The 25,654-nt window shown below is 41.2% G+C and overlaps 1 protein-coding gene across 3 annotated transcripts in view; it reads left to right on the forward strand.

The window, feature by feature from the left end:
• Positions 1 to 571: 571 nt before the first annotated feature.
• The window catches only part of tie1 (tyrosine kinase with immunoglobulin-like and EGF-like domains 1), a 30,959-nt gene continuing 5,876 nt past the window's right edge, over positions 572 to 25,654 (forward strand). Inside the window, exons 1-18 of one of the 3 annotated variants that reach the window (XM_061825391.1) lie at positions 572 to 1,267; positions 13,151 to 13,447; positions 13,555 to 13,665; positions 13,759 to 13,914; positions 14,775 to 14,906; positions 15,495 to 15,635; positions 15,738 to 15,866; positions 19,897 to 20,042; positions 20,910 to 21,054; positions 21,132 to 21,290; positions 21,418 to 21,558; positions 21,992 to 22,294; positions 22,672 to 22,962; positions 23,736 to 23,929; positions 24,100 to 24,246; positions 24,333 to 24,396; positions 24,523 to 24,633; positions 25,212 to 25,402. In XM_061825391.1, coding sequence (XP_061681375.1) covers positions 13,171 to 13,447; positions 13,555 to 13,665; positions 13,759 to 13,914; positions 14,775 to 14,906; positions 15,495 to 15,635; positions 15,738 to 15,866; positions 19,897 to 20,042; positions 20,910 to 21,054; positions 21,132 to 21,290; positions 21,418 to 21,558; positions 21,992 to 22,294; positions 22,672 to 22,962; positions 23,736 to 23,929; positions 24,100 to 24,246; positions 24,333 to 24,396; positions 24,523 to 24,633; positions 25,212 to 25,402 — 2,838 coding nt within the window. In that variant the 5' untranslated portion in view covers positions 572 to 1,267; positions 13,151 to 13,170. Of the gene's footprint in view, positions 1,268 to 10,687; positions 11,068 to 13,150; positions 13,448 to 13,554; positions 13,666 to 13,758; positions 13,915 to 14,774; positions 14,907 to 15,494; positions 15,636 to 15,737; positions 15,867 to 19,896; positions 20,043 to 20,909; positions 21,055 to 21,131; positions 21,291 to 21,417; positions 21,559 to 21,991; positions 22,295 to 22,671; positions 22,963 to 23,735; positions 23,930 to 24,099; positions 24,247 to 24,332; positions 24,397 to 24,522; positions 24,634 to 25,211; positions 25,403 to 25,654 lie in introns of those variants that run through there. The other 2 variants (XM_061825390.1, XM_061825392.1) reach the window with 2 other exon arrangements.

Consider the following 25,654-nt stretch of genomic DNA (forward strand, 5'->3'; position numbering starts at 1 on the left):
CAATAGAGACAGCCGCACTCACAATCATACCTAGGGGCAAATTAGAGTGTGCAATTAATGTTGCATGTTTATATATGCATTCATTTTCTTCACAGCTTATCCTCACGATGGTCACGGGGAGTACTGGAGCCTATCCCAGCTGTCAACGGGCAGGAGGCGGGGTACACCCTGAACTGGTTGCCAGCCAGTCGCAGGGCACATCGAGACAAACAGCAGCACTCACAATCACACCTGGGGGCAATTTAGAGTGTCCAATTCATGTTGCATGTTTTGGGAATCTGGGAGGAAAGTGGACTGCCTGGAGGAAACCCACGCAGGCACAAGGAGAACATGCAAAGTCCACACAGGCGGGTCCGGGATTGAACCCGGGACCTCAGAACTGTGAGACCATCATCCCGCCTTATATATATATATATATATATACATTTAGATATAATTACTTCATTCAGGTTTAAAATGTAACAAGTTATACAGTTCAAAATATTTAAACTCTACTTGATCACTGTCACCTCTTAGTCAACCCTTGTCACATTCATGTCTCTTCTTTTGTTACACATTTTGAAAGACATACATTACAAGTTAATTTTTATTTGTAGAGTAAAGATCTTTTTTTGTACTGTAAATGAAGATAAAATTAAGAGAGCTGTTACAGTATCTAGTTACTGAGTGTAGTGGTAAAATACTGCTGTGAGTGTGAGATGATGGGATGCTGCGCTGTTATAACTGTTATACATGATGACGGGCTGCAACAACTGTCTTATGCTCTGTGCAGGCAGTAAAATCATACCTAATGGACATCTGCTGGACATGGTCGTTGTCATGTCCCATCGGAACGAGAGGTAGGACCCAAATGCAGGAACTCGGAAGACGCAAGGTAGTTCAAGAAGAGACACGTTTATTATATGCCGAGGTCGGGGATCGAGCAGGCAGTCCGGTGCAGCAGCGGTTGTTGGGGCGTCGGGCGAAGAGAACAGATGAGCGGACAGGCAGGAGTCGGTACACGGGGAAACAATCAACGCAGGCAGAAGTGTCAAGGAGTCAGGCTTACAAGGTTGGTCAGAGAACGGACGGAGGTCGATACACACGGGTTCAGTCAGGAATACGAGAGTGCTGGAACGGGACATAAAGCTCAACGAACTGGCGGAGGACCAGTCGTCACCGGGTCCTATATATACGGGGGATGATCAGGCCGCATGAGGCACAGGTGTGTGCCTCCCAATCAGCGCAGCCGCACAACTCGTGCTGAAGTGGCAGGATCATGACAGTCGTAAGTACTTCTGGTTGTAACTCATCTACGTTGTAACTCAGATACTGACTGTATTAAATGAATGTATCATTGCACTTGTAGTTCAAAGTGATATAAAACGGCATTGTGTGTTGGTCTACTGTGTGGTATTAATATGTTGATGTTACCTTATGTACAGTAGCTACATGTGAGGGTCAATATTTATATTTCCATACCACTCCAAAACGATAACCACAATTGTAAACATATTACTGACCAGCCGCCGACTCTCGCTCATGTTTCGGTGGTGGCTGACAAGCAGCCGCCTCCGGCTGATGTCTCAGTAGTGCCTGACCAGCAGCTGCTTGTCGCTCATGTCTCGGGAACGACTGACCCCCAATCAACTCTCGCCCATGTCTAATCGGTGCCTGAACCCAACCCACCACTTGCTTACGTCTCGGTGTCCATCTCAGTGGAGCCTGACTCTGAGACCTAGTAGCAGCCACCAACTCTCGACCATGCCTCAGCAGTGCTCAATCAGCAGCAGCAGCGGCCACCTATCGACCATGCCTTGGCATTGCTTCATCCACAGCTCTCACCTGCTCCTGATTGGTTCCTGCTTTGCCATTGGTACCCTCCTTGTGGATGTCCGCCTGTGTGACCCTGTAGGGACCCTGGTGCTTGGCGTCCTTGCCGACCCTCATGAACTACTCACCCAAGCTCCTCGCTGGACGGCCACCAGACAGACCAGGGATAGATATTTCAGTGTAAATAAATTATCCTGGGTGATTTTAGCTCTTTTGAATATCTCTGCTTTTTAGTTCCATGTGACCTAAAAGTTATTGATTTAATCATTTATAGGCCTCCAAGATACAATAGAAAATGTATGGAGGATTTTATTTTTTAGAACTGCTATCAGTTATTTGTACTGATTACAACTATTTTACAACAATGATGTTGAAGAGCTCTAAATCAAAGTGTAGGAAAGCAGAATGTAAGTCATGAATATGCAACAGCACTTGCACTCTTCTGTGATTGACAAGCTCACAACCCCTCAAATTTAATAGTTGCAGAATACCTAACATCTGATAAATGCAATGAATTTGCTTGTTATTTTTGTGAAAAAAAAAAAGATACTATATCTGAAGCCTCCCAGGAAAAACTGTATTACGCTGTCAGAATTTGGTACACTTGACTAAAAAAACTGTAGAGAAAACACTTCAGCAGCTAAAAACATGAAGGAACTGTCATAACTCAATACCATGACTCTTTCAAAGCGATTGTGAAGTCTGTGCTAGCTCATTTCGAGCAAATAATCAATTGTTCACTTCAGTCAGCCAAATTTCATAAAGCTCTTAAAGTAATTGCCATTAAGCCTCTTCTAAAAAAATAGAAAGCTGGATGCATCCATGTTAGCAAGCTATAGACCCATCTCCAATCTCCCTTTCATAGCCAAGATTGTTGGGAAAGAGTTTTTTAATCAACTCAGCAATTTCCTGAAATTAAATTTACTTTTTCAAGTTTCTGAACACATTAGAGTATAGACGGCTGTTATCAATGTGCTAAATAATATAAGATTGAACAGTGACTCCAGAAAGGTGTCAGTTCTGTTCTTGTCAAATATGGTGATATTGATACAGTAAATCATAATAAACTGCTGAAGAGGTTGGAATCGTGGGTAGCACTAAAAGGAACTGTCTTTAAATGGTTCAGGTCCTACTTAGAGGACAGGAGTTATTTTGTAACCATTGGAAGTATCCAATCTCATTGAATGGCAGTGACCTATGGAGTCCCTCAGTGGTCAGTTCTTGGAGCCCTACTGTTAAGTCTGTATATGGTACCCTTGAGTGGAATGTTTCACAACATTAGTTTTGACCGTCATGACTATGCAGATGACACAGTTGTATTTAGCAGTGTCTCCAGATGAATACAGTTCTATGTAATTCAATTAAACTACAACAAAACAGAATTGTTTTTGGCATTAAGTAAAACAGGATTGCTGTTGATAAATACCTGGAGTCACTCTCTTTAAAAACCAAAAACCAAGTCTGTGTTAGGGGCTTGGCCAGGCCACTGCCCTGTGTGTGGCTGCCTCCGGCAGCAGCTTCTCACTTGTGCCTCATTGGCTCTAATTGTGCCATGTATTTAAGGATTTTGTGTTGTGTTACTATTTGCCAGTTTGTTGTATGAGACTGCATGAGTCTCTGTGAGTATACGAGCTTCTTGTTGTGTATTTGCCTCATTGCCACAGCCCAGCGTTCCTGTGCCACCACAGGCAAGTCTAGTTGAGTCTTTTTGCCTAGTAATTATCCAACCTCGTTTTTCATATTTTTGGACCTTGCCCTTTGCCACATGCTTTTGTGCCTTTGCCTTTGTTGGACTGCTTGCCTGTGTATGACCTCTGTCTGGATTAAAGTTCCTTCTAAAATCATGTCACTGCTTTGGAGTCCTGCATTTGGGTCCTATCTTTTGTCTTACGTTCATGACAGTCCAAAACCTTAGTGTTCTGATTCAGACCTGAATTTTAACAGTTATATCTAATCAATAACAAAAAACACCTTCTACCATCTGAAACAACATATCCAAAATGAAGGCTTGCATGCGTCGAGCAGATTGGGTGAGGCTCATCCATGCTTTTATCTCAAGAAGACTTGACTATTCTAATGGACTGGACACCCAAAAAAAAAAAAAAAAACATTAAACAGCTGCAACTCAGGTTCTGACCAGAACAAGGAGGGAAAAGCATATTACTCCAATTCTTAAATCTTGAGAATAGATTTTAATGTTCTGCTACTGATCTATAAATCGCTAAATTATTTACAGTAGGTCCTGAATACATGAAAGAAATGCTAATAGAATTTAAACACAATAGGGATCTGAGATTGATACTCGGATCAAATAGTGTCAAATAGTGGAGCACAGAGTCCAAAGCAAACATGGTGAAGCAGCATTTAGCTGGTATGCCACACAAATGTAATATTTTTATTTTTTTCCACGTTAAAAAAAAGTATTCTTTTTTCTCATGCTGTTTTCCATTTCCACTTTTAAATATTCCTTGCACTGTATGGTGTTTAAACTGTACTTTCTATTCCTTTAAGTTTGAAATGTTTGTAAACAATTTTTGTCTTTGTTTGTTAATGCTTTTAATCATGTAAAGGACATTAAGTTGATTTGTGTATTAAATACACAAGGTAAATAAATCTGCTTTGCTTAGCACATTGACATTGAACCTTTTTCCAAGCCACTTATTTGCACAAGGGTTGCATGGAGTGCTGGAGCCTATCCCAGCCAAATTTACACCCTGAACTGGTCGCCAGTCAGTCACAGGGCACATTGACATAAAATATAAAAGGTTTAATCAAAAACTCACACATGAAACTGTCAGTCCATAGTGAAATGTAACATGGCTAAGCATTTACAGCAAGGATGACATGCTTGAAATGATATCATCATCTTAATTGTTTCACAGTTTTCTGCATGTTTTATCTCAAGTCAGAAAGAGTAGGAAACCTTAAACTATCGTTCACACAGACTGATACTGTGTAGCCTGTTAAAATTGAAGTCTTCAAGGAGATTTGCAATTTACTTTAAGTCCTCAAGATCATTATGTTTAAAAACTAAACCAGATACAAACGACCTCCTGGCTCATACAGTATTTAGCGTAAGTGAAAGGGAAACATACCTTTGGTTATAGCATTGGAGCCTTTACTTTGACATCTAGAAAAAGATTGCGTTCAAAACAAGTGACTTAATTATCAAGGTTTTATGGCTTGTTATCTTTTTGGGAAATCTGATTCAATATTCTGGTCTTTCAGGGCCTTCAAAAATGCATAGGGTCAGTCCCAACAACTTTTCTGTGAATACATTCCTCATCTCACACGTTCCATTTAGGGGTCTTGGAAGGTGTGAGGAATACCCTAGCCTATAGGCTCTCCGGGAACAGTCGGATTAGTGCGTGTGGAACTGTGCCAGTTCACTTCACAATGAGGGGAAATGGGAATTTGATACAAACTTTCTCACAAAGTCGCAGACCTCCTGCTTGAGTTGTTAGTTTCTCTCCGAGGAACTCCAAGATTTGCCATCACCACCTCCCCCACTGCAACCAAAACAAAATGTCAAAAGCCCTTACAAACTCTGAGTATCACACTTCTGCAAATGGAGTGCTTGACAAACTGTGGAAGGGAGTTCCAAAGTGTCTAAAAACATGTACAATACACAGGAGCAACCATGTCAGTGTCAACAGACAAAGACATAAACAAGCTCCCTTCATGTGTGGGATCATTTTGAAATTATGGAATTTTAACACCACCTGTGATACATCTTTATTCCACCCCAGAGTTCAAAATGGCCCCATTTATTTTATTCCCCTGACACTTCACCCAAATGGCTTGCATAGTTTAGTTTCCCTTTGCAGATCTTTTAAATAAGTACAGCTATACATTTGTCAAAATGTATTTGTTTACTTTGTTTACAGCTTATGGGTTGTATACACAAGACCGTTATAGAATACAAAAAATACAAGACTTCTGCAATCTTAAAAATAAAAATGAAAATAAAAATATAAACCATCTCAAAATGGAAGTTTTTAAAATTCCTGTCCAAACCCAATAAAAAAAAAAAAATCTTAGAATCTCGTCTTTCTGAAAGAATACAGTAGATGTGAATTTAATTGAAAATGATTGTATTGAAGAAGACTACAGAAAAGTATTTCTGTATGTAAAACAGATTTACCGGTATTTGGATCAATTGGCAAGTGGTACCCCAAGGTAGGATGGAGGAAGTCTATGTAAAGCCTTTCTTTAAAGTGCAAGTGTCATCAAACAGATGAATTTTGGAATATTATTAATGAAAAACCCACAGCCAATATGGTCCCATGTGTTTTTTCACCACAAAACATGATTTTGACGTATACAGCTTTTTGTAACTCCCGGCATGAAAATCCTCTCGAGGGATTTGTTTTTGAGAAGAAGCAGGAAGTGACGTACAGGACAGAGGCGCCCCCGAGTGGACTCGTTTGTTTCCATTAGTTTTACCTCTGGGAAGGTAGCTCATTGTTCCTTCGAGTTAGCTAAAATGCCAGGTCATTGCATTGCTGGACATTGCTTGAACACTCGGGAGAATGGAATTACCCTTCATAAGTTTGAAAGAGACCCTGTTCGTTGTGAAAAATGGATCGCACGGGTGCAGAGGACGAGAGCTTCGTGAGTTCCAAATAACAGGTAGGTGTGTATACAGCTACTAAAAAAAAATAATAGTTTGGGGCGGACCACGTAATCGGTCTCATAAAGTAACAAAAGATCCGCGTATGAAGTGTGTCGATGTGCACGTCGCCCAGCCAACAATATCTCCATAGTGTTCGTCGAGTACTTTGAACATACCCCTAAAAGCAACATAGCTAGGCTCCACCTCCTCCTTATATTCCACCACTGGCACCTAAACTCCGCCACACCAGCTGAGGCGCTGCATGGTCACAGCTTCTGCGAAGGCTCCGTGTCGGGCTTTGTGATGGGGGGGGCTCTGAAGAACCCAGCCGAGAATGCATTACTCAGTCGCGTGCCTGCATAAAGCGCCCCGGCTCGACTGCGACTAAAGCAGCACCGCTCGGCCCTGTCATAAGCCACACCGGCCGGCTGCGATGAGCCGCGATGGCTCAACTCTGCCGCGGGAGTGGATCGGAAATCATCTGAATATGGCTCGAAACATTAGTGTAATATTGCCCTGAGGGCTCGAAACAATAGTGTAATATTGCCCTGGTAACTTCGTCGGAAAAATGCGAATATCTCTGTTGTTCGGCTTCTGTAGTAGCAGGCACTGCGCGTTTTCAACGGCGGAAGTGACGATGACGTCAAGGACAGGTGATGCGACTAATATGGCGACCACTTGAATGTCGAGGGACACTCAATTGTGCAACTTTTTGCATGGATGACGCGCTCTCCGCTCACTTTTTTTTTCGTATAGACATTGAAGTGAATACTGTAATATGTATTTTTCATTACAATATCTACTTTAGAATGTTTATAGGGACGACACCCGGGCTTTAAGGAATGGTTTACAAAACAGGTTGATGGGTTATGAGCTGATTTCTTGACAAATTTTAACCGGAACCTTCAAAGTTATTGGAAGATGGACAGTTGCCTTTATTAACCATCCATTTTATTAGCCGCTTATCTTCACAAGGGTCGTGGGAGTGCTGGAGCCTATCCCAAATGTCAACGGGTAGGAAGCGGGGTACACCCTGAAGTGGTTGCCAGCCAATCGCAGGCCACATGAAAACAAACAGCCGCACTCACAATCACACCGAGGGCCAATTTTTAGAGTGTCCAATTAATGTTGCATGTTTTTGGGATGTGGGAGGAAACCGGAGTGCCCGGAGAAAACCCACCCAGGCAAGGGGGGGCTGGGATTGAAACTGGGTCTTCAGAACTGTGAGGCCAAGGCTTTCCACATGTTCCACCGTGCCACCCTTTATTAATCATATACACTCAAAATGTTTGGATTTATACATTATATTTGGACTTGAATATATGGTGGGGTCAAACAAAATGTGTTATATTCTAAGCTCTCCATTGGATCTTTGGTGTGGGGGAGATCACTCATGTTTATCTCACGATGTCAAGCCAAAATGCAGTAACTCCACAGTAAAAAAAAAAAAAAAAAAGTACTGGCTTTGTTCTTCAAAAAGAAACCACATCCCAGTGCAATGATTTCAACTCTTCATTTCTTGGCTTCTTTGAATGCAGTTGCTCGGTCTACAATGACTACTTTCTGATTTAAAGACCACAAACGCACAACTCTTTGCTTGATTGGCAATGACTCAGAGCAAGTGAATTTATAAACAATTAACAACAACAACATTGTTGCTTTAGTGTGATTAGGTTCTGAAAGATACAGCTGTATGACTCAGCCTGGTTGTAAATACTGTGGCACAAGAGAGGTACATATGCTGCACAAATATAGACTTGTGGCAATAATGTACTGCTGGGAAGCCAGAGGTTGAAGCATCTGTGCTGACCCTGCAATTAGCCTTTCCCTTGTGCTCCCCCCCATGCAACAATATGACAGTAAATCCTGCTGGATGCTCCCCTTCTCAGTTTTACTACAAAGATTTTAATGGACTGAGTTTATAGTTGGATTTTCATTTTGTGACCTCATCTACGTGTGCTGAGCTGCGCAGCTGCTCTAAACAGACTGTATAATTATTTAGTGTCATTCTTGCATTTCAGTTGCTCACCTTTGGAGGATGTTTTTAAATCACATCAGAACAACAGACTAAGTCCTCTATTTTACAATGAAGTTGTTCGGGTCAAGAAGGCAAAAAGGAGGTACCAAGATCTTTGTGTGTTAATATTGAAAAAGGAAACCCTCTGGTACAGTACAAGATAAAACTGTTACAGTCTTGGGAGTGCACAGTGTTGTGCTTTTTTCACCTTATTGCAGTAGTGGATAAGAATTTGTGAGTATACCAAGTCTGACATTTTATTGTTGTTTTACCCTTCACTGATTGAACAGTTCATACTGGAGGTAAAGCTGCACAATTTCACAAAACACAGTAAAAAAATAATCTTCTGCAGAGAATTTGTTTATTCTTCAGCGTGTTTTTTGGGGGAATCTAGCGTACAAATGAATATTCCTTGTAGGCTAAAAGAACCTAAGTGAACGACTGAAATGGAAAACAGGAAATTTCAAACAATAAGGAGTGGAGTCAACTCATAGTTGATTGTCTGAAGCTGCAAGGAAATGTAAAGAAAACATCGAATCTGTCTCAGACTTATTGCTGAGTAAATGAGAAAAGGCGTGTGTGAGTGGACATTTCAAAGTCAACCTTTTAAATTATCAGAGACAAAATACCAGTAGACACAACAATCATATTGTTCATTATTTCCTGAGAGTTAGGATGGGGGGGAGTATGGACTCTAAAACTGCGGGGATTGGAACAAAGTCATTGAAGTGAAAGAACAAAGATGCTGCATTTGGCAAAACATGATACCAGCTGCAATATATCCAATGCTTGTTTTCCAGTATCTGTGCTAAAGATAAACCTGCAGTAAAAATAAGATACCACATTGGCCTTGTCAGAAAGAGGGTGTTTTCATTTCAAACACATTTTATTGCTGTTGTGCCAAACAATAACAACTACGGTGCCTTGTAAGTGCAAAACAAAACAGGACACCACCTCCACCAACACCCAAACACTCCATTAAAGGTCGACCAACAATTATGGCATGTATTTTAGTATGTATTTAATTTTTTAAAAAAAAGGCAGCCTGAATGGACCCATCCGTTTTTTCATCATGTGTCATGGTATTGTCGTATATGGATTTTTGGATCTCCCGCCATGAAAATCCTCTCGAGACATTCAATTTGGAGAAGAAGACGGAAGTAACATTTTTTTCCAGATGCCCACACTGGCAGCTTCGTGTGTATATATCAATTTTATCAGCAAGAAAATAACTGTTTTTTTTCCTGCGTCTTGGCCAAAATGCTGTCTCATTGTATTGCTGGATATTGCTGGAACACTCAGGAGGATGGATTCACTTCTCACACGTTTCCAAAACACCCGGTTTGTCATGAAAAATGGATTGCACAGGTGCAAAGGACGAGAGCTTAGTGGGTTCCATATGACAGGTAGGTGTGTATAGAGCTATTAAAAAAATAATAGTTGGGGACGACGACGTAATCCTCTCAGAACTAACAAAACTGTCATAAATACTGTCGGGGAGTCTGTTGTTAGTAAGAAGTGATCCGCATATCATCTAAATATGGCTTAAAACGATTGGTTGATATTGCCCTGGTCACTTCACTCGATTGTGAGATGTTCTCTTCTTCGAAAAGAGTTTCCCTGTCAGAAGGGGCTTCGGAAATATCTGAAAATCTCTGTTGTTCATCTCCCAAAGCAGGTGGCACAACATCTTCTCAATGGCGACTGTCCCAGTGTGTCTGCTTTAAATGACGTAGCAGGAAATAAGGCTACCACTCGGATGTCGAGTGAGATTTCCGCAACTTTGCACATGAATGCGCCCATTTTTTTTTTCATATAGACATTGAAGTATCACATGTAGTTTTCATAACAATATCTATTTTACAATATGTATAGGGATGTCGGTAGACCTTTAAAATGCACAGTTTAGTACTTCGATGAGTGCACAAAATCTTTCAAATGGGTACACAATATTTGACCCAAATTTGTGTGATTGGTTCATAACCAGTGTCACAAAACATATCAAAGCCTCTAACGTCCAGAACGTCTCGGAAGTTTCCTCTTGCTTTTGACATTGAACATTTTCCAGTTTCTTAGAGCAATCATGTACTCAAATGTTGTAATAAACCTGATTAAATTTTGGGAAAAATGATTCAGTTCTTCAGAGGATCCGATCTCTTCACACTTCAAGCATAAAGACTGTTCAAACACTTTCGAGAGACAAAGTTGCAAGTCATAAACGGGCAACATGAATGAGAAAGAAGAGACGTGGAGCGCCAGAGACGGCGGTCCACTGTATGTGACGCTCTTCCTTCCTTTCCCTCCCAGAGAAAACCGAGCCTCGCGCTGGCTTTCATCCCCGCTCGATTTCCAATCCCTACAGGAGCGCCGTTACCTCCAACACCAGATAACTTTTTCAGGAGATTACTTTGCGCCGAGGAATGCGTAAAATGGCGCGCCGTTTGCCGTGACGCATGGCCGCTGCTGCTTTTGAGGTACGCTGCTGACAACTCTGACAACTCACCTGGTTGATTGACAGTCGCAGTGGATGAACAATTTACGGACAGTCACCTTTTATCAATGAAGATTCCAAGCAGTATGAAGTTCGTGTACTTGTGGGTGTTGTGCGTCGTGGATCTGTCAGGTAAGCACGACAACGAACCGCTTTAATATTTAGTTTTATCGGTCGATGTATAAACATGAACAATCAAGTCAGTTTCTTTATTGTTTTATTGGTAACTTGAATATAGGGTTTAACATTTAGAGAAATTGCTTAGTTTTAAACCACGAGGACTCTCGAGCAAAAATTGAAGTCTTGAGGGGAAAGGAGCTCATCCACGTTTCCTGACATTGTTCTGTGGATCTGGGAACTGAGGAATGTTGGATAAACTGAACATGATTGGTTTCAGAACCTGCTTCATTATTATACATTCCAGAAGGTTTGTGAGCAATGTTAGGCTACACATTATTTCATTAAGTTTTGTGTTTGAATTTTAGTTTGTTTGTTTCCTTTCATTTTAAGTCACTTTTCGATGTGATTTTTATGAGACTTTATGGCATAAATAATACGTGTACTTATATGTATATAAGCAGACATACTTTGTCTAGCAGTATAGGAACAGGAACCCACGTATATATATTCTGCCTATGATCAGTTATATTCCACTTCAAAAAGCAATCATGAATGGATTAACGGATAAATCTCTAAGCGTGTCAAACAAAACAACATTCTTTGCAATTCAGAATATATATATTTTTTTACAGCTTTTGTGTTGATATCATATTGTACAAGTTGTACATACAATTTTTGGATGATATATAGGTAGGCAATTTATACATCTATGAACAGAATCTGCTGTAAACATTACCAATACGTTATTATTATTATATTATCATTATTATTAGTAGTAGTCGGCGTTGTAGTTGTAGTACTAGTAGTAGGAATACAGGTATACACATCATGTGACTCTGCTTGTCATAAAACGAGTACAAGAGAGAGTTGGGAGAATGACAACTAGAGAATCTTTTGGGTAAAAAACATATTTTGAGCTGCACATATTAATACAACAATTTTTTAGCACTATAGTCATGTAAAACAATGGAGATGGTGATGATGCTGAGTGACAGATGTTTTGAGACAGCTAAATCCATGCCACGTATTTTACAATATATACTATTTGAAGGTGGAACTTTGAGTAACGCTTTACTCTATCTTTATTTCCTATTTTCATGCTTACATAAAAGAAACTCCAGTACATGGATTATCCGTCATACATCCATCCAGCAATTTTCTATTCTGCTAGGCCTCATTAAAGTTGCAAGTAAACTGCTCACTCTGAATGAGACTAGAGGCAGGCTACACCCTAGACTGGTCTGCAGCCAATCGCAGCGCACATACAGACAAACAACCATTCACACCAGTGGTTAAGTTAAAGGCTTTAAGTAGCCCAGCATGCATGTTTTTTTGAATGTGGGAGAATGTTGGCGTGCCAGTACAGAGGGAGAAAATGCAAACTTCAGAAAGGAGGGCAAGATTCAAACCCCACAGGCATGAGCATTTCACGGAAGCGATCGTTCCGTTACCGTGTCGTTACCCAACCTGAGAAAACACGGAACCGAAAGTCCGTTTCCCAGATCTCAGGGCTTACTTTTAATAAAATTCGCCCATGTGTGGAATGTAAAACAAGTTATCAACGAAATACAACAATCTGTATAAAACGAACCTACATGAACCCCTTGATTTTTAACGGTTAAAACGCCCAGCTTTGTCAGTGTGGTTTAAAAACAGCACCTTTTTCCACTTCTGCGCTACGCATGTGCAAGGTCGAGTTATTCATATCCGGGTCACTCAAACGCTAGTCAAACATGTCGGTTGCTAAGTGTAAAAGACAAAAATGCTCATGCCTGCTAAGGCTTTATTCTGAAGTACATGTAAAAACTGGTTCCCATGAGCATTATCAATGGGAACCGAAAAATCGTTTCCCACCCTTTCCCAGGACAAAAATCAATGGAACCGAAAGATCGGTTACCATACTTGCCGAAATCCTCATGCCTGCCTGAACCTCGGCAGAACAGTCTGGCAGTTGTTTTAATAACTACTCCCTCACTGTGCTGCCACTACATGGATTATTTTAATCAAAAATGTTTGAAGCAATCGAACAAATCCTAACTATGTTGCTTTTGTCCTGACGATTGGATCGCTTTAACGCCAAACTCATATCTTACAGATGCTGTAATTGACTTAACAATGATATCCACAGCGGAGGTCATCCAAGTGAATCATTTCTCCATCTCATGTATTAACGGAGAGCGCACCCCTGCCCATGTGGAACTGGACATTAAAAGAGACAACCAAATCCTCATATTCCCAAAGATGCCAAACTTCAAACTACATAAACCAAGGAACAAGAAGGTTGTGGCCAGAGAGTTCAGAGATTTGGATAACATTGGTATATTTTACTGTGAATCAACCCAGGAAGTTCCTCCGGTTGAGACAGTCACAATGATAAACAACTTCGGCAGAGGTGTGTTCATATTTCATCTGCTATCCCCCCCCACCCCCCATCCCTAAAATGGGCTTGGATTTCAGCTTCATTTGTGGGAAATAACTGTATGTGTGTGTTATTCACAGCAAATTTTGTCCCAACTCACCTGACAATAACTGCTAATAAAGGGGAAACAGTTCACCTCAGCATGGTGCTGCTGAGTTCCCAAAAGAGAGATGTGACCTGGAAGTACAATGGTAAGGTTTTTTTTTTCTTTACACATTCACTAAAAAAACATCCTGTTGCAGGAAACATTGAAGTCTATGTCAATAACCGTGTACTTTGTGTAGGAAATTACTATTACATGACTCACTGGAACGACATGGTCAACCGCACTGCTGTGCTGACAGTGGAGAACGCAGCTTTGGCTAATCAAGGAATCTACAGTGCTAGCTATGTGGGGGACAGTCCTCTTCAGGGGGCCTGGATGAGACTCATCGTCAGAGGTGTGTTAGCTCCTCTCATACAACCGCTGGAACTGAAACACCACCATCATAATGGATTTTTACACCTCGAGCACCAGATGTAGCAATACTTTTAATGGCTGACAGATGCTCAAGCAACATCCACTTTGGTCATGCATGTAATGGGCAAGGCCACAAACTAGATTTCCATCTGCTTTTTCAGCCATAATGCTCAATAAATCAGTAAACTGTAGTATCGGTCTGAACTAGGCGACAGGAACTGCCTTCATTGTCCATTTGAGAACATGGGTAATTCGCAAAAAGACACACATTGAAGTACAATTAATAATTATGTAACGTGTACTCTAATTCTTGTTCATAAACTATAATGTGCACAAGAACATAACAACACTACAGTAAATACCTACCCGTAGCTATTATGGGATTTATGTTGTCCCCTTGCTCATTGTATTCATCTTAATGATTACTTAATAACCCAACTTTGTCTCCTTTGTTATCATCTTTAAAAAAATAAGGAAAGTGGATTTTGTGCAATGAATGAGGTATAAAATCACAGCAAGAGTTGTCCACATATTGTACTTTATTATTCTTAAGAGACATTGGTCGGCCATCTCCACCCACCATCTGTTCAGCTTCAGGATTTGGGTTGTCTTATTTTTCATTTCCCGTGTGCATTGTAAGACATAATCTGATTCCCTGAATATCTCATAAATATGTATCAAAAACAGTGAAAATACATTACACAAGTTTTATAGACATAGGACCAAAAGTAGGTGCAGTTGGACAAAATAAATGACAACATTGTAGTAGGGATTTAGTAGGATGACGTATTGAATGATAACAGTGATGACAAGTAAACAACTTCAAAACATTTTTTATAGCTTGTCCAAATAAGAAATGGAGTCCGGACTGTGACAAGGACTGCCCAGAATGCCTCAGTGGTGGAGTCTGTCATGATATGGATGGAGACTGTATCTGCCCTCCTGGATTCATGGGAACACGCTGTGAGACAGGTTAGTGCGCATAAATGTAGTTGCACAAGCTCCAATGATGCATTGCTGAATTGACAATCTATCGCTATTTTTTTCCCTGCGATTCCAAACATGTTTACACAAGCAAAACAGATCCGTTCTGTTAGTCGCCTCTCATTTTCCCTGCAGCTCATTATAATGATTTTGCAAAACAGTGTCGTTTGTACGTGCCTTTTAGGCACAGTATTTCAGGATGCAAAATACCGCATCACAATTTTGCCCAGGTTTGTTAGATCAAATTGGTCATGCTAAATGAACCTATTCACTTATAATCCTTCCAGAACACTCAAAATTAGCTGCTCTGAAAATTTGGGTGTTTGGCAGACCAATTCTGGTTGCGCCCAGTTAATAGATCAGCTTCCTCACCTGTTTGGGTGACAAATCAAGTTTGCACCCATTTTTGAACACACAGACCTTTGGTAAATCAGGCCCTGTGTGTTATCTGACAACCTCAGATAAAGACTGCAGGGGTCAAAAGATCCACAAATATCACAAATACTGAAATTTACTCTACAATATCTCCTCCTAATTTAAAAATAACACCTTTTATCCTTTTCTGATGGTTTGTAGCCTGCAGAGAAGGAATGTTTGGCCGAAACTGCCAAGAGTCGTGTAGCTCCGAACTGAACTGCAGGGGGCTTCGATTCTGCTTACCAGACCCTTATGGCTGTTCCTGTGGTAGCGGCTGGTATGGGACGCGATGTGAGAAGGGTAATCCCGACCTAACTCTATCAGCTCTTGAAAAATTTTATTATACTTCAATATGTTGTTTGTTACAGTTTACGTGTATGTTTGGTTCTTTTTGATTATCAGCCTGCCATAATGACATGTATGGACCAGACTGCAGGCTGAGCTGTAGATGTCAGAATGGAGGCGTATGCAATCGCTTCAGTGGATGTCAGTGTCCCACAGGATGGAGAGGACAAAACTGTGAAAAGTCTGGTAAGTTTTACATCAGTCTCAAATAGGCAGGCTCAACTGATTCCTCGTAGTTAATGTCACAAAATGAATAACATATGTATTTTGGGATGAGCCTCCTTAAAGGTCCAAAATACTACAAAGCCAAGTTTTTCTAGCATTTTAGATGTTACATTGGCTCTATGGAGCCTCAGTAAACATTTAAAATCTGAATTTAAATCAGCCACATATTCCTGAGTACCAGACAGTTTTCTGCTGAGAGGGCCGAAATCTGGTCGACATCAATACCAGAGCTCTCCGCCGACGTCTCAGCTCCTCAGCCAGTGCTGTCAACATAATAGACGTGCGCTCTCACAAGTGGGTCTTCTACATGGAGGCAACCAATCAGAGGAAAGGGGATGGTCTCAGGCAAATAGGGGCAAAGCGCATGCGAAGTTGGGTCAAACAGAAGTATGACAAAACCAAAATGTTTTTTTCAGTGAAATTTACAGTTTATATGAAGTCCTTTTTAGAGAGTCATTCTGTAGAATTCTCAATAGCCAAAATTTAGGATCTTTAACAACACTGCTACATTGCTCTTCCAGATAGGGCAAGGATTAACTATTTGTTATTACTCCTGATACTTGTTGTATAAAATTCTACAAGTCTTTAAAAGTACCAGAACTTTCCAAGCAGCACATACAGACAAACAACCAGTCGCACTTACAATCACACATAAGAGCAATTTAGAGCTTCTAATTAATGCATGTTTTTGGGATGGGGGAGGAAACGAGAGTGCCAAGAGAAAACCCACGCAGGCATGGGCAGAACATGCAAACCCTATGCAGGAGGTGCCGGGATTTGAACCCTGGTCCTCAGAATTGTGAGGCAGACACCCTAAGCAGTCAACCACCTTTCGGCAACTTTAATTTGTGTGTAAAAAAAATAAAAATAAATAATAATATTAATAAAGCACATGCAACCTTTTCAGAACCTTGCCCATCTTTGTGAACTATTAACTGTTAAAACTTAATTTAAAAACCAACAATTCTTAAGGCGATATTTTAAAGTAAAAATATAAACTAATATCTTTGTATAAGTGTGCACACTTTATAATATTTTGGAATGTTACTGTGAACAGATTGCATTCAGTCCAAATCTTGCAAATGTCATAGACATAATGCCGTCACGGACAAAATGCTTCTCGTTATTAGAAACACTAGGATTATAGTAAACTATTCACCCTTCTATTAGACCCTTACGGAGATAAACATCTTTAAAGGGGGCATCACAATCTCCTCCAAATCATCTGCTGCTTACTCCAAGTCTCTTCATTGTGAACTGTGCTAGAGCAAGAATGGCTGTCATTACTACAGTATATTGACCAAGGCAGCATACTTCTAGAGGCCTGAGTCTAAAAAAGAGTCCAAAGTGGCAAGTGGATGCAAGCCCCGTAAACTAGTTCACCCTTGTGAACTAGAGTATGGAGCCATGAATGTGACACATGCAACAAGGCCAGGACTGATCCCAAATAAAGTTGTTCTAGTATGATTGAAAAAGAGAATCAGTAGTGCAAAACTAGTTGTGGAGACTGTGAATAGGTCAGCAGCAACATATGAGAAAGAGATGATGAACGTATGTAAGAGTCACACTTGTGAAAATTAATTTGGGATTAATGAGTCACACAAATCGAGAAAATGAGATCCCAGATCACAGCCCATTTTCAAATCTCTCATTATTTTATTGTTGTGATTTAAAGTTTTTGCCAGAGGTCTCCGGTGTGAGTCATACTTTTTTTGTCCTAATTTTTAATCAGTTTACCCTTCCTGACACAACCAGTAGAAATTTTTTTTTGTTTGTTTTATCCAGAATCTGACTCAGAATCAGCTTTATTTGGACAAATGTGTAAAAAAATACCCAAGGAATTATTCTCCGCCAGACACTGCTGCCCTGGTACGACATACAGAACAAAGAACAACGAAGCAGCAAGAACAAAGAACAAGAGACTATTTATAGAAACTATTCCTTATAAAAGTCGTGCAAGATGTAAAATTTTCTTCGTTTAGAACAGGTACGAGACAAGTGTGACAATGTCCCACATTGTGGACAACTTGTACAGAGTCCATTTACCCGTTCGCGGTTGCCGTAATAGAGCAATGCAATGACAGTGCAATGACAGTTGTGCAAAGGGAGCAAGTTAAAGGGATGAATTGTGAGATAGTCTACAAAATAAATTACTAATACTGTAATGTTATTGATTGGACCAAATGTCACAAACGAATTTGAGTGTCCCAATAATGGCACAAGGCAGAAAAAGTAAGATTGCTGATTAAGAATGTAATGATTTAATTGCCAGATGGAAAAAACAGTTCGAATGCCTGTTAGTTTTGAATTGCATTGCTCTGTAGCGCTTTCCCAATGGAAGGAGCTGGAAGAGCTGCTGGCCAGGATGTGGAGGATCCGAAAGAATCCTGCCTGCTCTGGACCTAGATTGCGTCTCGTGTAAGTCCTCAATAGTGGGTAGAGAGGTGCAGATAATCCGTTCAGTTGTGTTGATTGTTCGTTGCAGTTGGAGTTTGTCCTTATTTGTGGTGGCCCCAAACCAGACTGTGATGGAGGTACACAGTACTGATTGGATGACCGCTCTGTAGAACTGTCTCAGTAGCTCTTGTGACAGGCCATGTTTCCTAAGAAGCTGCAAGAACTACATCCTTTGCTGGGCTTTTTTGGGGATGGAGTTGATGTTCATCTCTCACCTCAGGTCCTTTGAGACTGTAATTCCCAAGAACTTGAAGGTCTCGACAGTTGCCACAAGACAGTTGGACAGCATCAGGGGTAGTTGTGGTGAAGGTTGCCTCCTAAAGTCCACAATCATCTCAACGCCATCTTGTGTTGACCACACCAAAGCTCCAGTCTCACCACTTCCTGCCAATGTACAGACTTGTCGCTTTCTTTGATGAGGCTGATGACCGTGGTGTCATCTGCAAATTTCAGTTGTTTGACAGTCGGATGCCACAAGGTGCAGTCGTTAGTGTACAGTGAGAAGAGCAGAGGTGAGAGGACACAACCTTGGGGTGCTCCGGTGCTGATGGTGCATGCGGATGAGATGGTGTCCCCCAGTCTCACCTGTTGTGTCCTGAACGTCAGGAAGTTGTAGATCCACCAGGAGATGGCAGGCAAGACACCGAGCTGGAGAAGTTTGGAGCAGAGGAGTTCAGGGATGATAGTGTTGAACGCAGAGCTGAAGTCCACGAACAGGATCCTCGCATAGGTATCCTCGCTGTTGAGAAGTTCAAGGATGAAGTGCAGACCCATGTTGACTGCATCATCCGCAGACTTGTTAGCTCGATGGGCAAACTGCAGTGGGTTCAGCTGGGGACCTGTGATGCTCTTGAGGTGGTCCAGCACAAGGCATTCAAAGGACTTCGTGACCATAGATGTCAAGGCAACAGGCCTGAAGTCATTAAGACCTGAGACTGCTGCTTTTTGGGGACCGGTATAATGGTGGAGCATCTGAAGCAGGCTGGTACTTATCACAGTTCTAGAGACCTGTTGAAGATCTTTGCGAAGACAGGAGCAAGTTGGTCTGCGCAAACTTTGAGGCAGGATGGGGACACAAGATCTGGGCCCGGTGCTTTGTTGATCTTTTGTTGTTTGAAGATCTGTCTAACGTCCCCTTCATGGATGCTAAACGGCGGAGAGGAAGGTGGAGTGGCAGACTTGGGACCAAGAGTGGTTTGGTTTTGGGACACTGGCCAGAATTCAAATTTGTGCGAAAGGTCTCAGCATGTTCCAAAATACTATGGGAGCAAAATGCAATTATTATAACTAGGCATGAATTCGAGTATGAGAAATAGTATTGAAAAATATATTTTTTTGTTCGTTGATAAGAAACAGCAAGGCACTTCATTTTAGATTCTCAAGTGACCATCAAATGAAATGATTAACATTAATTAGCCCAACTGTCCAAATAGTATAATATTGGGGTTTTTTTAAATCTGTATTTTGTAATCGTATCGGGGGGTCATTATTGTTTCTTCTATTTTTATGAAACACTGACATCTTCTCTTACCAGACCGGGCCCCAGAGATTCTGGACTTGGATAGTAATTTGGAGTGGAATCTCAATTCCAGCCCGAAGATCTATTGCTCTGCAACTGGTAATCCTTTGCCCAGTCATAACAGCATTGAGCTCCGAAAGTTGGACAGCACTGTGCTCAAGGTGAGCAGGCCAACAAGTGTGTGATTTTTTTCGTCTTGTCCTGTTAGGGGTCGCCACAGTGTGGCATCTCAGATGAATGCTCATATTTGTTTCGCACAGTTTTAAACTGGATGCCCTTCCTGACGCAACCCCTCTTGGGGAGTAGAGGCCCCAGTGAGATACGAACTCACGACCCTTGGTTTACCAAACCAATGCTCTAACCACTGACCTATAGGGCCTCCCCGTGAGTAGACCAACAAGTATCCCCCAAAATTCAAAGTCACTATGAAACTTGAAAGTTTCCACACTGAATACTGGAAAATCTATCAAATGTCATTGCCACCATTGCCACCGCACAGCAAAGTGCAAAAAGATTATACATGTCCATTGGCATCTTTAGACAATTAAGTAATTATTCAAAAGTTTAAAATCACAAGTAATTTGCATTTTGTCCCAAATTCTGTGGGAGAGTATGGCTTAAAAGTCAGACTAAAAATGAGAGGCGGACCTGTCGTCATGAGTTACATCCCAAGATGTCATCGTATCACTTGAGTCCTCAGTATACAGAACCTAACAAAAGCTCAGTTCAACCAGTATGAAAGCATTAACTGGCACATTTTGCTTTTTGCTCCACATTTTGGCCCTTTTGTCCCCACATTCATTCTAAAAAAGACTACATGAAAAAGATGATAGTGGAGGGAGAACAAAATGTGAAAAAGAGAAAGAACATGTTCCAAACTGAAAATTAGAACACGATCCAGGAACAGATTGTATTCCACCTTTTGACACTGTCAAATTAGGCTGTTTTACAGCAAGCAGCATGACTGCATTTTCTGTGATTAATGTTTTATCTGTTTACTTTTCACCATTCACATATTTCCCTTTCAGGCATCACACACTGTCATGGATTCTAATAAAAGTATAGCCATGTTTGAAATTCCACGTCTGAGCGCTGAACAAGGAGGATTGTGGGAGTGTAGGGTGTCGACCAACGGAGGCCAGGACTCCCGTAAATTCAATCTTACCATTAAAGGTCTGTCTGACAAAATTTCAATCATAGATAAGAAAAGAAGAAAGACAGAGCACATGCTTAATCTCATTCTTGTTCAGAACCACCAGTTCCCACCACTGCTCCCATACTGCTGGAAAAGAGGAGCAAGCAGCTACTTGTGATGCCCATGGACTGCCACAGAGGAGATGGGCCCATTGTCTCCACTACGCTCCTCTACAAGCCTGTCGAGAATGATGATTCTTGGTCTTCCATAATAGGTAAAGATATTATTCATGATGAGATTTACTATTACTGCTACTAACTAGAAATCAAAGCTGGAATACAATACCTTCACCAAGTCAGTCATGCAAAGTGGAGCTATCATGATTTTGTATGGTCTTCCAGTGTACAGTGACAAAGAGCCGATAACACTGATGAACCTGGAGCCTTCAACACGGTACCGTGTGCGGGTCCAGCTGACTCGCCCTGGCGCAGGAGGAGAAGGTGCCCCGGGGCCAGAGGCCATCATGGAGACTGATTGTCCTGGTAAGACCTACAGACAATCACTTTGACAGACAATTATTCAATTTGACTTGAAAATTGAATACTGTTATATTGTGTCTGGCTTAAAAATATAAAATAGTTCTAAAAGTGGGACACCCCATCAGATATGTTGTTGTTTGTCAGGCAAAACATGCTCCAGGAATCCAGAGCAAACACTCCAGGAAAGCATTGAATCCCAAACTCTTTAAAATGGGATTGTCTGCTCCGATGATACTTAAAGATGTTTGGCCAATTATTAGCAGTATGCTGAATAACAATTTGCTCAAGAGAAGAAAAAGGCTGCAAATCCGCTAATAGACGTGATGTGGGTTGGAATATTTGGAATGTGTCTTGGTTGACACTTTAGGAAAAAAGTTAACTTAATTACAAGGTTGTCAGCAGCCCTCAGTTCATCCTGTGTTCTCTGTCACTGCAGAGCCCACAGTCCAACCTGAGATTGACATCAGCTCGGTGGAAGGTCGCAATGTCACTGTGCGATGGCGACTGCCAAGCGACAGTGGTATAAATGTCGAGACAGCCAGTGGCTTTTTAGTGCAGCTGTTCGGGCCACGGCCCCACAGTGAAAAACTCCTGGAGGGGACCACCTTATTAAACGTTCTGTCCAAAAAGTTCTACAACATGGAGTATCAACAAGACTACACGGTGGTGGTGCGCCTCATCAACTGTGGCAGCCAGGGGCCTCCTTCGAAGCCCTACCACATCCGCATCAACAGCCAGGGTATAAACAAACAACCATTTGCACTCACTCAGGGTAAATAGAAATTCAAATTAGTTTGGACAGAAACAAAATTGTACTAAAACGACACCCTAATGATGCACATGCTGTATTTATAACAATAATGTCGGCTTCTACCAAATAAAGGGTGGGGAACGGGGAAGAGCACCTTGGGTTCATGCTATATGGCTAGAGCGTGCTAGTTGCTCTTGGAATTTCTATCTCCACAAATCCCGTTTGAGTTGAGGACAACTTGAACAGGTGGATGCCCAATGTATTTTCACAACACCTGACCCCTGACAGAAGATGCATATTTGTTTCGTGTGCAATATAGAATCACACAGATTGGTCCTAACGAGTCTCATGCCCTCTTGTCTCAGGCCCATCACCGCCACGTAATGTCCAGGCCCTGTCCCTGTCCCTGTCAGCCATCCAGTTGAGGTGGCAGCCCCCCGAAGATGTTAATGGAGGTGTCATGAAATACGTCATTGAATACCAGCCAGTTGGCCAGGGGAGTCCACATCTTTGGGTGGACACAGATGATGGGAACAAGACCACGAAAGATGTTAAGGCACTCAACGGCAGCACCCTCTACCAGTTCAGAGTGAGGGCTTTTTCCAAGGTGCCAGGGGAATGGAGCAAGTTTGTTCAAGCCACTACACAAGGGGACGGTAAGATTTAATCCAAGAACAGCTTCTGTCAATCAGTTTTGATGTCGTGAACAAAAATATTTAAAACCCCTGAAACTTCAGTTTTGTAGTTTTGATATAATGTACAAAAAAAATTTAAAGCCTCTGATCTTTCAGTTCTGCAAGACTGTAAACTACAAAGTATAACAATAATAATACTACATGGTATTTTTAATAACTTTCTGGATGCTGAATTGAATCCCAGAAAATACAATTGTCACTCCACCTGTATAACTGTAGCTGAATTGTTTGCCATACATTCTACATGCAGATGAGGTCAAATTAGTCTTGGACAGGACTGTCTTACTGGTAAATGTTGCTAGAGCCAATTTCACTGATGAGTGTCCCAAACGATTTTTGCTTAGCTAAACCCAAGAACCAAAAAGTGTACATGGTGACATAAGAGCATTTATGAAATTGATGTAATTTGGAACAGATACTGTAGAAAATAGCCAGATACTTTCAAAAATAAATTAACAAATGTAGTCCAGGACAGCATAGGACAGAATACAGTGGAGTTTTCTTTTTTTATTTGTAGGAAACTGCTTAGTCCTATCCATCTAAAAGCTCTAAGTAATTGCTATCTATACTTACGGGTAGTGTTGTGTTTTGTGAGTATTAGACTGGACCACCCACACAGGTTCCAAGGACACTGACTCAGGATAATACCACAAGGTCCATTTATCTCTTCTGCCTAAAAATCCTCTGCTCTTTATTTTTTCTCTCCCTCTGTCCCCCCCCCCCCAAAAAAAAAGGCCTGGAAAGTTTAACTCCGACCACCCAAGGTGTGGCTCGGAGACCTGCAGGGGACAACTACCAGCTGTTGGTGGCAGTGGTGGGCTCGGTGACGGTCACGTGTGTGACCATCCTACTGGCACTGCTTGCACTTTTCTTCATCCGCAAAACTCTACTTAACCGTCGTCGCACATTCACCTACCAATCCGGATCGGTAAGGAACTGATAATTCCTTTTCAAAACAAATAATTATATTTTTTGTTTTGTTTTGAATTTCAGAACGTTTAAGGTGTTCCTAAATGCTGCTTTAAAATGTAAATTAAATTCATACCAGTTTAAGATGTTTTTTGTTATTGCTGAGATGAGCACTCTTGACATCAACAGGGTGAGGAGACAATTCTACAATTCAACTCTGGGACTCTGACTCTGACCCGAAGGCCAAAGCCCACCCCAGAACCTCTTACTTATCCAATATTAGAATGGGAAGACATTAAGTTTGAAGATGTCATTGGTGAAGGCAATTTTGGACAGGTGTGTCAAATTAGTATTTTCTTCACAAGTCACCACCATTTACTTATGTGGTTACATATTTAAGCTATCAATGATGTTATAACCAGGTGATCAAAGCTATGATCAAGAAGGATGGCAACAAGATGAGTGCAGCCATAAAAATGTTGAAAGGTGACCTTCAATTAAAAATCAAGAAAACTGTATTTCATATGCATATGTGTGGGATTTTTGTGTTTGTTTTTTTGTTTTTGTGGCATTTATTTCACAACACTTTCTCTATTTGTCACCTCCCTGCAGAGTTTGCCTCAGAAAATGACCACCGAGACTTTGCTGGGGAACTGGAAGTGCTGTGTAAACTAGGCCAGCATCCCAACATCATCAATTTGATTGGAGCTTGTGAGAACAGAGGTGAGGGACTGACATCTGGTGGCCTCTACAAATAAATGTGTGCCAATGTTTTTTCTTGCATAGTGTAACATAAACATAGCTCTGTTTATGTTTAATTACAATCAACGTCAACATGCTGTAATGTGATTAGCTGCTTATTCATTTCGTTATTTGTCTCACCATGCACATTAATCATAGAAACATGTGGTGACATATGGTGGGATTTGTCTTCCAACTAGAAATATTGTGGGTTATGAAAACTTTATTTTTGGTTTTTAGCAGTAACGTCATCGGTCCAAGGAATCTACCACAATAGATCTATTCAAAATAACCATTGGGCTCTTGGATCATTTATATACCATGTATTTATCTTATTGTATAACATTTCTTGACCCCGTTCTGTTTCCCTGCTCCATCTTACAACATAGAATGCTTTAATTTAGATGGTGTTTGAACAAATAAATCACAGGCGTTTACAGAATAGGGTTGCCTGTATTTCTAGGTACAGTAATTGTAGAACCGAATCAGTGGTCAAACATAAACATTTAATATTTTCAGACTTTTCATTTGACCCTTCAAATGTCAACTGTCTTTCCCAGGTTACCTGTATATTGCCATAGAATATGCTCCCTACGGGAACCTTCTTGACTTCTTGCGAAAGAGTCGGGTCTTGGAGACTGACCCTGCCTTTGCCAAGGAGCACGGCACAGCCTCAACGCTCACCTCCCAGCAACTACTGCAGTTTGCTGTTGATGTAGCAACTGGGATGCACTATCTCAGTGACAAACAGGTAAACCACTGTGGAAGTTAAATAAATCCCACGTGTGAACTTGTATAAGGGCTTATTAGGGTTGTCCATAACTGGATGATACTTTAGCAGGCAGTCTTCTTCTTTTCGGGTTGTACCGTAACGGGTCACCACAGTATGACATCTCAGATGAATGCATATTTGTTTGGAACAGTTTTACACCGGATGCCCTTCCTGACGCAAGCCCTCTGCATTTTAGCCGGGGAAAGAAGCTTACAGCACCTGGTATTGCCA

This window comes from Syngnathoides biaculeatus, chromosome 7 (genome assembly GCF_019802595.1).
Source record: "Syngnathoides biaculeatus isolate LvHL_M chromosome 7, ASM1980259v1, whole genome shotgun sequence".
Lineage (NCBI taxonomy): Eukaryota > Metazoa > Chordata > Actinopteri > Syngnathiformes > Syngnathidae > Syngnathoides > Syngnathoides biaculeatus.